Source organism: Artemia sp. Qi Xiang Cuo, chromosome 14 (assembly GCF_049724085.1).
Source record: "Artemia sp. Qi Xiang Cuo chromosome 14, ASM4972408v1, whole genome shotgun sequence".
Lineage (NCBI taxonomy): Eukaryota > Metazoa > Arthropoda > Branchiopoda > Anostraca > Artemiidae > Artemia > Artemia sp. Qi Xiang Cuo.
The window spans coordinates 44,862,863-44,875,051 of record NC_142807.1 but is presented as its reverse complement, the minus strand read 5'-3'; the positions used below and the strand labels follow the sequence as shown (position 1 = coordinate 44,875,051).

General features: G+C 34.9%; 1 protein-coding gene across 1 annotated transcript in view; it reads right to left on the bottom strand.

Annotated features, from left to right (window-relative positions):
• LOC148944514 (poly [ADP-ribose] polymerase 1-like) overlaps nt 1-9,518 on the bottom strand; it is a 56,797-nt gene extending 47,279 nt beyond the window's left edge. The window contains exon 1 of the mRNA XM_089100311.1: nt 9,306-9,518. Coding sequence (XP_088956437.1) covers nt 9,306-9,428 — 123 coding nt within the window. The 5' untranslated portion in view covers nt 9,429-9,518. The remainder of the gene's footprint in view (nt 1-9,305) is intronic.
• Nucleotides 9,519-12,189: the final 2,671 nt, after the last annotated feature.

Below are 12,189 nucleotides of genomic sequence, written 5' to 3'. Positions count from 1 at the left end.
CATTTTCTTAATTCAATTTATTTCATTATAAATTGATTTCTTTTTCACATAAGACATGTAATATTGCATTAGCGTTTCTTCACGTTTTAAATTGTCGCTATAATATTATCTTAATTTTCCAATGTTCATTTTGTAATTATATCGTTGAAATTCAAGAGTTGAAATATTTCAGTAGTGTTTTGTTGTGGTTTATCGTGTCACAGTTACATTCTCTTGACTTTTCAAAGTTCATTTTGATTTTTTCATTGAAATGCAAGAGTTGGATTATTTCAATAGTGTTTTATCGTGGTTTACCTTGTCACAGCTACATTCTCTGGATTTGTCAAAGTTCGTTTTAGATTTCTTTTGTTTAAATGCAAGAGTTGGAATAATTTAGTAGCGTTTTGTCATATTTTATCATGTCACAATTTCATTTTCTTTATTTTTCAAAGTTCATTTGAATTTATTTCATTTAAATGAAAGAGTTGGAATATTTCAGTAGTGTATTGTCATGGTTTACCATGTAGCAGTTACATTCTCTTAATTTTTCAAAGTTCATTTTTGAATTTCTTTCGTTGAAAAACAAGAGTTGGAATATTTCAGTAGTGTTTTGTCGTGGTTTACCATGATACAGATACATTCTCTCGATTTTTCATAGTTCTTGATGATAAATTTAATTTATTTTTTTAATGCAGTAGTTTATCAGTAAGGACACTTGATATCCTAAAAATGTTTTATTCTAACTTTTACCTTGAGAATCGATGTTGTTAGCAGAATTTCAAAAGGATCGTTTACGAGTGCTGGATTATCTGATGAAATAATTTAGGTCGTATGATAAATTTAATTTATTTTTTTTAATGCAGTAGTTTTTCAGTAAGGACACTCGATATGCTAAAAGTGTTTGATTCAAACTTTTACCTTGAGAATCGATGTTGTTAGCAGAATTTCAAAAGGATCGTTTATGAGTGCTTACGTATCTGATGAAATAATTTAGGTCACATGATAAATTTAATTTATTTTTTTAATGCAGTAGTTTTTCAGTAAGGACACTCGATATCCTAAAAAGTGTTTGATTCAAACTTTTACCTTGAGAATCGATGTTGTTAGCAGAATTTGAAACAGGATCGTTTATGAGTGCTGACGTATCTGATGAAATAATTTAGGTCGTATGATCAATTTAATTTTTTTTTTATTCAGTAGTTTTTCAGTAATGAACACTCGATATCCTAAAAGTGTTTGATTCAAACTTTTACCTTGAGCATCGATATTCACACACACACACACACACACACACACACACACACACACACACACACACACACACACACACACACACACACACACACACACACACACACACACACACACACACACACACACACACACACACACACACACACACACACACACACACACACACACACACACACACACACACACACACACACACACACACACACACACACACACACACACACACACACACACACACACACACACACACACACACACACACACACACACACACACACACACACACACACACACACACACACACACACACACACACACACACACACACACACACACACACACACACACACACACACACACACACACACACACACACACACACACACACACACACACACACACACACACACACACACACACACACACACACACACACACACACACACACACACACACACACACACACACACACACACACACACACACACACACACACACACACACACACACACACACACACACACACACACACACACACACACACACACACACACACACACACACACACACACACACACACACACACACACACACACACACACACACACACACACACACACACACACACACACACACACACACACACACACACACACACACACACACACACACACACACACACACACACACACACACACACACACACACACACACACACACACACACACACACACACACACACACACACACACACACACACACACACACACACACACACACACACACACACACACACACACACACACACACACACACACACACACACACACACACACACACAAGGAAGAAAATCCAAAATGAACTTTGAAAAACCAAGAGAATGTAACTATGACAAGGTAAGCCACGACAAAACACTACTGAAATATTCCAACTCTTGCATTTCAAGGAAAGAAATACAAAATGAGCTTTGAAAAATCAAGAGAATGTAACTGTGACAGGGTAAACCACGATAAAACACTATTGAAATACTCCAACTCTTGCATTTCACGAAAGAAATTCAAAATGAACTTTGAAAAATCAAGAGAATGTAAAAATTCAAAATGAACTTTGAAAAATCAAGAAAATTTAACTATGACAAGGTAAACCATGACAAAACGTTACTGAAATATTCCAACTCTTGCATTTCAATGAAAAAAAAATCCAAAATGAACTTTGAAAAATCAAGAGAATGTAACTGTGACATGGTAAACCACGACAAAACACTACTGAAATATTCCAACTCTTGCATTTCACGAAAAAAATTAAAAATGAACTTTGAAAAAATCAAGAGAATATAAAAATCCAAAATGAACTTTGAAAAATCAAGAGAATTAAACTGTGACAAGGTAAACCACGACAAAACACTACTGAAATAATCCAACTCTTGCATTTCAATGATAGATATTCAAAATGAACTTTGAAAAATCAAGAAAATGTAGCTGTGACAATGTAAATCATGACAAAACACTATTGAAATAATCCTGCTTATAAATTTTAACGAAAGAAGTCGAAAATGATTTTTGGAAGATCAAGTGAATTTACTAATGAAATCGTAAATTACGACAGTACACTACTGAACTAACTCAACTCTTGCATATAAAACATAGAAAATCAAGAGAATTTTAAAACATCCAGAGACTGCAACTGTATCATAGTAAACCACGGTAAAACACTAGTAAATTATTCCAACTCTTGTTTTGCAACGAAAGAAATTCAAAATGAACTTTGAAAAATCAAGAGAATGTAACTAAGACAAGGTAAACTACGACAAAACACTACTGAAATATTCCAACTCTTGTATTTCAATGAAAGAAATCGATAATGAACTTTGAAAATCAAGAGAATGTAACTGTGACAAGGTAAACCACGACAAAACACTACTGAAATATTCCTACTCTTGTATTACAATGAAAGAAATCCAAAATGAAATGTGAAAAATCAAGAGAATGTAACTGTGACATGGTAAACCATGACAAAACACTGCTGAAATAATCCAACTCTTGCATTTCAATGAAAGAAATTCATAATGAACTTTGAAAATCAAGAGAATGTAACTGTGACAAGGTAAACCATGACAAAACACTTCTGAAATATTCCTACTCTTGCATTTCAATGAAAGAAATCCAAAATGAACTTTGAAAAATCAAGAGAATGTAACTGTGACATGGTAAACCATGACGAAACACTAATGTTTTGAGGGGGAGTCAAAAGTTGGGGGGTGGGACCCTTTTGTCCCAAAATGCACAAATTAAAAAATATTAAAAAATGGGGGGCTCAGGGGCCTTTGGGGTGCGGGGGGCCCTTTGGGCGGCGGGGGGCTTCGTTCGGGGTGGGGGTCGGGGGATCGGAGCCCTTTGGGGTTGGGGTAGGGGACCTCACGACACTGTTCAAATGGAACTTGTGTATTATAACGATCACAGTTTCACCCTCAAATCCTCTTCTAAAACCTCTTCTAAAATCATCTTTTAAAATGTCTCTAACTGTTTCGCCAAAATAATTCCCTAGAATGTCTAAAACAGTTTCGCCCAAATAACCCCTAAACGTAATTTCAGCGTGTTCCTTTTGTTTTTGGCATCCCTGCGCTGTCACATTTCAAATTACTAGGAAACCCTTTCCCGCGTTAATCTCTTCATCTCTAAGATCAAAACATTCGCCCGGAAACAATTCTCCTGGAAGAACTCCAAAGACATTAATAAACATTCGCCCGGAAACAATTCTCCTTGGAAATACATCAAAGACATTAATAGACTTCGCCTGGAAACAATTTCTCGGAAACGTGTTCTCCAAATAACATGGTCCTATAGCTGCAAGCAAATAACATGGAGATTCCTATAGCTGCAAGCAAAACGGTACTTAGACCTCTACTCTTGTTAATCATAATACATTAGCTGGTAAGGCTCTTGATGTTTTCAGTTTGCCTTCATTACCTCAACTTTATATTTCGAAATACAATTATGTCTTCTCTCAGTAAGGGGTCTCAAACACCTGAATGTAAAAATAGTTTTTCTTAATGTTCGTCAGTATTTAATTGAATCTCGTAAGCTAGTTTTACAGATCCATTACCCTCTTTTGCCATGATTATCGATTTGTTTGAGGATTTTCCCCAAATGTGGAAACATGGGGATGACATCATGAGGACTTGTAAGAAAAATATTAAAAGCAGCCCTTCTGAAATTCTTCATTATATAGAGGGCGAGGCTCCTTTACCACACTCATTCAAACAAAAATTCCAACTACAAGCGATCTTACAAGTGATTATTCCGTATATGAAAGGGGCTGTCCCGTCCTCAACGCCTCGCTCTTTACGCTAAAGTTTTTATTGTTAAAAAAAAAAGTTGTTTTAAATAGTATAAATTTCTAGTAAATATAGAGACGTTGAGGAGGGGACAGCCCCTTTCAAATACGGAATAATTTCTGCTTGTTTTAAGTTTTAAGGTCGCTCCTTACTTATAAGTTTTATTCTTCATTAAATACACATACAGTATTACATGTTATTAATCCCTCAAAGGCTCATTGGCCTGTACAAAGAGGGAAGACATATGAATTACATACCCAGAGATAAAAAACAAAAGAAAATTTAAAATGATCACCTACTCACATATGAAGGAGAAGAAAAGAAAATATAGATAAAATGGAAAATATAGAAAAAATTAGAATAAATAAACTAAATTAATTAATTATATTAAATAGACTCAAAAAAAAAAAAAAATTACTATAAGCGAATTCCTATCGTCGAAACAGAATTATGTGAATTGTCAGGTAGAACCAACATCATAATAGCTGTTACGATATTATTCATAGCTCTTATCCAAGATATTAAAATATCATAACTTAAGCCATGTACAGCCCTTTTAAACTTATATTTAAAACTATATAAATCCCAGTTCAATCAGCTCTGCTTATTTCTGAGGCTAGGTAGCAAAAACGACGTTTATGGGTTAATTCAGTCATAAGGCTTATAATTATTGAACCGTAATAAAATGGTGCGAAAGCAATAAAATTTATCATGAATGCTACTCCTTAGTGAACTATACAAGTTTCAGCAATAAATATTGATAGTCATACCTGAGGCCTGGGAGTCATACCGCAGAGAAGACCACCATAAAACAAACTAAACATTCAGGGGACATCAGGGGACATCAACTCTACAAAAAAAAAAAAAAAAAAAAAAAAAAAATTATTCAGGTTTTTTTACTTTCAGTTAAAAAACCTGTGTTTTCTTATTTAATTTTTGATCGTTTTCGAATTAATGCAGGTTATTATTTTGACTCACCGTGCATGAATAATTAAAACCAAATTTGCAGATTAATTTACTTTTATTTGGTTAAATGGCTTTCTCGAAATTTGTTTAATCTTATTTACGAACGTTTTAATTAGTAATAAATATATGTAACTTACGAATTAACTTACGTAACGAACAACTATATTCATATATTTTTAATACGTATATTAGGGGGTTCGCCTCCTAGTCAATACCTCGCTCTTTACACTAAAGTTCAAATTTTTTTACCAATTCTTTGAAAATGACCCCTTAATCACAAAGGCCGTTAATTAGAATAAATAGCTCTTATAAAAGAACTAAAAAATCTTTGGCTTAAAGAGTGCGGTATTGACTAGGGAGCAGACCCAATCATATACGTATTAATTTCTATTTCTTTTTAAGTTTTGATGTTGCTCCTTACTTTCAGTTGAAAAACTTTTTTAAATTTAAGTTCTGATCGTTTTTTTTTAATAATGCTGGGAAATCCGGCACCCCTTCATAGCAATTTCATTTCCCTTGTAAACTTCTTCTATGGAAATATCCTCCCATATAACCCCCAACCCCGCCCCCCACAACCGGAAAAAATCCCCCCTGAAAACGGTTGTATTCTTACCAAAAACCAAAACTGTATGTAAACATTGGGTAAAGTTCATGACTTTCAGCCCTTCCCCAGGGGAGTTTGGAGGATTAGGTCATCCTAAAAGACGGAGTTATTCTATTTTCGACCATGCTGAACAAAATGGCTATCTCAAAATTTTGATCGGATGATTTGGGGGGGGGGGAAATGAGTGTGGGAGGGGGCCTAGTTGCCCTCTATTCTTTTGGCCACTTAAAAAGGGCACTAGAACCTTTAATTTTCGTTCGAAAAAGCCCTCCCACGATATTCTAGGACAAGTGGGTCGATACGATCACCCTTGGGAAAAAAACAAAAAATAAAAAAAATAAACACGCATCCGTGATCTTTCTTCTGGCAAAAATACAAAATTCCACATTTTTGCAGATAAGAACTTAAAACCTCTACAGTAGGGTTCTCTGATACGCTGAAACAGATGGTGTGATTTTCATTCAGGTTCTATAACTTTTAGGGGGTGTTTTCCCCTTTTTTCGAAAATCAGGCAATTTTCTCAGGCACGTAACTTTTGATGGGTAAGACTAAATTTGATAAAATTTGTATATTTGAAATCAGTATTAAAATCCAATTCTTATGATGTATCTTTGGTATAAAAACACCATTTTTAGAGCTTCGGTTACTATTGAGCCGGGTCGCTCCTTACTTACAGTTCCCTACCACGAACTGTTTGACCAACACATTTCAAAAGCAATAAACAAGTGACCAACACATTTTAAAAGCAATACACAGTTCAAAACTCACACCATAAGATTCAGCGTATTAGAGAATCCTACAGCAGGTATATTAAACTTCTATCTATACAAATATGGGATATTGTATTTTGTGGATGATGGCTGCGTGCTGTTGTTTTCTTTCTTTCTTTTTTTTCCCAGGGTGGTCATATAAAACCAATGGTCCTGGAAGATCGGTAGAAGGCTCATTCGAACGGATAGTAAAATTTCAAGTGCATTTTTAGGCAGCCAAAAAGATTGGGAGACGCCTAGATCTCCCTTCCCTGAGCCCCCTTCCCCTTTTTCTGTTTGTTGAAAAAAACAAAAGTCACTTACACTAACCTTTTTTTATATAATATTTTTCAGGGAAAGTTTATCTCTCACTATTTAAGCTCTTTTTTTTACTTTTATCCTTAATAATGTGATTCAAAGTCTTGAAATGTAAGCTTCGTTCAAACTTTTCTTCCTTGAAAGTTCCCAAATGTGAATTGAATTTTAGTGAAGGTGGCACAATTCTCGTCTTCTTACATTGTTAAAGAAAATTCTCCTGGTTGATAACATTTGCGGGTTTCTTCTGAGTGTTTATGTATTTATAAAGATTTTTGGTCAAATCATCCCAATAATTATAATGTAGATAATTTTGGAGACCGCACTGCATTTCCATAATGGTAAATAAAAGTTCAAATAGGGATAAAATCCTTTTAATAGACAGTGATAAATTTCACAAACAGCGATAAAATTTCACAAAAAATAATAGATATTTCGCTTTTGCTTTGAAAATAATTAGATTATTACACAATATGTGGTTTTATTTTATTTTGTATATAAACTATTGTTTTTAATTGTTTTAGTTTACTTTTACTACTCATAACGGTTACTGCATACATGACCGAAATATTTAGAGTTGGGCCGAAAAAAATATAGAGTTGGTTAGGTTGCAGTACGGTAGGTATTTCATATAATGCGTTCTGGGTGGCCTGCTTTCCATAATACACTGTTATAGTTTTCATAATTCTCTGTTAGTTTCCATAATTTTGTGACTAAAGTATTATATTTTTCAATTCTTGAGCGTGGTTGGGATAATCAACAAGTACCCAAACAATTAATATATAACTTTCTCTAATCCAGTGGTAAAATGCTCGCCTGCCACGCGGATGGCTAGTGTTCGATTACATCTTAGTACATCTCCCCTCGATTGTGGTATTTTCGTTGATTTTTATCCATCAGGGAGACAGAGTCAACTCAGAATTTGTATGTTTATGAAAAGCCATACTTTCATTCTACAGAAACCTGACAGCCATTAAAAACTGTAAGGTAAAACAAAAAAAATATAGTCAGAATTCCATGGGACCGTCGGTTTCAATGATGGGACGTTTGGTTTAGTGTGTAAAACCTCAGCGCAGAAGCTCACTGGTCAAAAATGGCGAGATTAGGATGATATACAAGTGAGAAGTGTGGACCACATTTGCTACCCTGATTTAGTGCCTGATATTTCTCTGTGTGGCAGCAATACCTGAAGAAAAGAAATAAATTGTAAAGATAGGAAAAGACGCCAATAAACGTGATTTGTATATGCCTATTACCATTGTTTGCAATATTATCACATGTTTTGAATATGTGCTTCTTCCTTATGTGATTGATTTTGTAGAGCTTAATTGCAACTTTTATTTTTTTGCAATTTTTAGCATTCAAGAAACAATAGTAGTCGCTAAATTGGGATCAAAAGCATTTACTGAAACCTTTTCCAGTTAATTTTTTGCTTATTCTGGTTCAGAGCTTTATAAGTCGCTTCATCTTTTTATAGGCAGCAAATTCTTGGGATATATATCTAAGCGGCAAAGGTCTAGAATATCGCCTCTTCAGAAAGAGACATGCTAGAACGAAATGAGACACATTTTTGGGTTGCTAAACTTAATTTTAATTTTTATATTTTTGTTCATGTTATTGACAATTCATCCCGACCCCCCCCCCCCGTAATGGTCTTATCTATTCTAATGATCCACAAATCATATTTTCTTGTTTTTGTTTTCCATTTTTACCTGTTTTCGAATCAGTTTCTAACTATTTTAGTTTTTTCATAGCCTAGATCTATGAGACCATTAAAGGGTTTGCTGATGAATTGCCAAAAACGCAAAGAACACCCAGAAGAATGAACATAAAAATAGCAAGCTAAGAATATGTCTCCTTGGCATGTCTCCTTCTGAACAGGCCCTATTCTACTGTTGTAACCTTTAACAAAATATTTTACTTCATACATTACATAAGAATTATAGCTTAAAATTGTTTACTAGGCTAATTGGTCTACCTGGGAGAAGGAGAAGGTGTTGGCGGAGCCCTAATTGTGAGCCCCGTCCTTTCCCTTGTATCCGCCTCTCCCCATTATTTTACGTTCAGCTAATCAATCTAGGCCTAGTTTTTAAAAGAAAATTACCTGAACTTTCACGCCAAGACGTAAATCCCCTTGTTCGATGGGGTCTTCACAAAGCTTGCATTTTGATCTGCTAGATTTTGCATACTCTGCTGTTAACAGGCTTTCATCTTCTGTGTCACTCATTTTAAATTGTTTTCTTTTTTACTTTTTAATCACCAAGGATATTCCCGTCCAGTGGGTTAAGGCGCGAATGCTTCGCTATTATTAATTTATCATCACGTTTTATCAACGTAGTTGGAGTACTAAAGCTGTCTTCAGGACGACGGCGCTCGTTCGCAATGTTGCCACCCCTAGTGATTTATCACTATTTCTAGTGATTTTTTTAGTTGCCTAGTAATTTTCTTCTAGCTAGTAATTTATAGTGATTTTTGTTCTAAAACTAGTGATTTTTTCCTAAATCTGGTGATGTTCCACTAAATAGCGCGTAGGTTCATGATTCAATCGAATAAATCATACAAAAAGCTAATTGAAAAAAAAAATGCAAAATAGTAATTCACTACAGTTCCTAATATGTTCCAGGTCAGCATTTATGCAAATATACTGCCTTTATAACCTCCGATTTCCCACCATATATCTGTATCAGATATAATTGAAAGTGCAATAATTCTCCAAATTCTCTTATTTATAATTGAAACACCTAATAAGCACAGATAACGTATTATTCTTTAAGTTTTTGGATTTATGTGCTTATTCATCAAACAGTTTGTGATAACAAACTGTAAGAATGGAGCGACACGGCTCAATAGTAACCAAAACTCTAGAAACGGAATTTTGATATCAATCGATACATCAGCGGCTTATTAAATTGATTCCAAATATATAATATTCATTAAGCTTCGCTTTACCAATAAAAGGCTAAGAAACTGCGAAAATTTGCTTGATTTTCGAGAGAGGGAGGAAATACCCATTAAAAGAAAAAGAATTTTAATTAAAATCAAACCATTAGATCTGGCGTATCAGAGAACCCTACTGTACAGGTTTCAAGCCCCTATCTACAAAAGTGTTGTATTTTGCATTATTTGCCAGAAAAAAAAATCGCAGATGTGTTTTAATTTGTTGTTTAATTTTTCAGGGGCGATCGTATTGAACCAACCGTCTTAGATCATCGGGAGAGGCCTCATTTGAACCGAAATTAAAATTTCTGGTTCCCCTTTTATTTGACCAAAGAGATCGGACGGCTACTAGCCCACCTCTCACGCCTTTCTTTTCCCCAAAAATTGTTCGATCAAAAGTTTAAGATAGCCATTTTGTTTAGCATAGTTGAAAGGGTTCAAAGCTGTACCTTTAGATTTAACATGGCTCACGCAGCTCATGAGGATAGGTCTAGGAATAAAAGTATGCTAGGGATAATCTGCTATGGATACTAAGGAAAATGTACGATTTATGAAAACCATTTTCATAGCCACAAATACAAATAACGAGTGACAATGCATTGTACTTGTATAACTTGGGCTTCATATTTGCACATAAAGGGGGTGGGGGTAAGGTTAGCTTAGGTTACTTTACCCTAATATGCAAATATATAGCCCAAATTACATCATCATATAAACTAAAGTATTATATTTCTATCTTACCTTGGCATATTTAATTAGGATTAGCATAACTTCACTTCTTGGGTCCGTGTAATTAACAAGTACCTCTTTTTTAATTAAAGAAGTAATAAGACCGATGCTTATCGAAACTTGTGAAGGGTAGGACCAATTTTTTCCATGAAAATATAAAATGGTCATTTTCAAAATTGTCACTGATGTTCCAATAATTATACTAGCCCAATTAGATTAAAAAGAAAATAGTTCCTATATTTTTTTGGAAAAAAACTGGCGTTTTGAATCGACAAGGAAAAAAGTTAAAAAGACAAAGCATGTATTTCGATTAGATCACCGATAACCAATATTCAGTGATCGGGGTATAAGCCAAGGGTACCAGTTTGGGGATATATAGGGAGGAAGCAAGGATTTTGTTCTATTCTCTGCATATAAATATAAAATGCAAAAAGGCAATTTTCAAAATTTCAAGAGTAATTTTCGCTTGAGGAAAAACAAAACGTCAATCTAAGGGTATTTTCCACATGTAGTGGAGTAATTTAACCCCCCTTCCTGTAGCTGTGCCTGTATAGAAAATGTCGAAGAAACAAAACAATTATTCATTACAATGATAAAGAATAATATAATTCTAGTGATTTCTAGTGATTTCTAGTCAATAATCTAGTGATTTATTTGCTGATTTAGTGAGTTTTATTTTCACTTGGTGGCAACCCTGTTCATTGGTTGTTCACAGAAAGAAAACAAATGAAAAAAACTCTTTTCAGCTAAGCACATGAAAATAAATAAAAAGCTTCAAATTACCTCAACGATAAAATTTTAGGGGTCATCATGAAAATTGTCTTCATTTATACATGTAATTGTTCTGTCTGTTGAGGTCAACTTTTGAATTCCTCAGCCCGTGAGAAGATTTGGTTTCACTGTAAATTATTTCAGCCAACTACAGAATTTTTGTGGTTCTAGGGAAAATTGCTTTCGGGAAAATTGGATCGATAAAAGATTAACCAATAGAAGTTGGGGGGGGGGGGGTTCCAGTTTCTATGAGAGCCCTCCCAGGGTTTCTATGAGAGGCCTCTGACGTCACAACACCCCTGGCATGATTCCCATCCATGGCAAGATTCCTATGAGAGCCCTGGCAAAATTCCTATAGGAATCCTGCAAGATTCCCATCCCTGGCAAGATTCCCACCCCTGGCAAGATTTCATCCCCTGGCAAGATTCCAACCCCTGGCAAGAGTTCCACCTTACCAAGATTCCCACCTTGCAAAGATTCCCACCCTGGCAAGATTCGCATGCCCTATTTCTAGGTAAAATTCCCAGGTGTTTCAATTACCTGGAATGTGG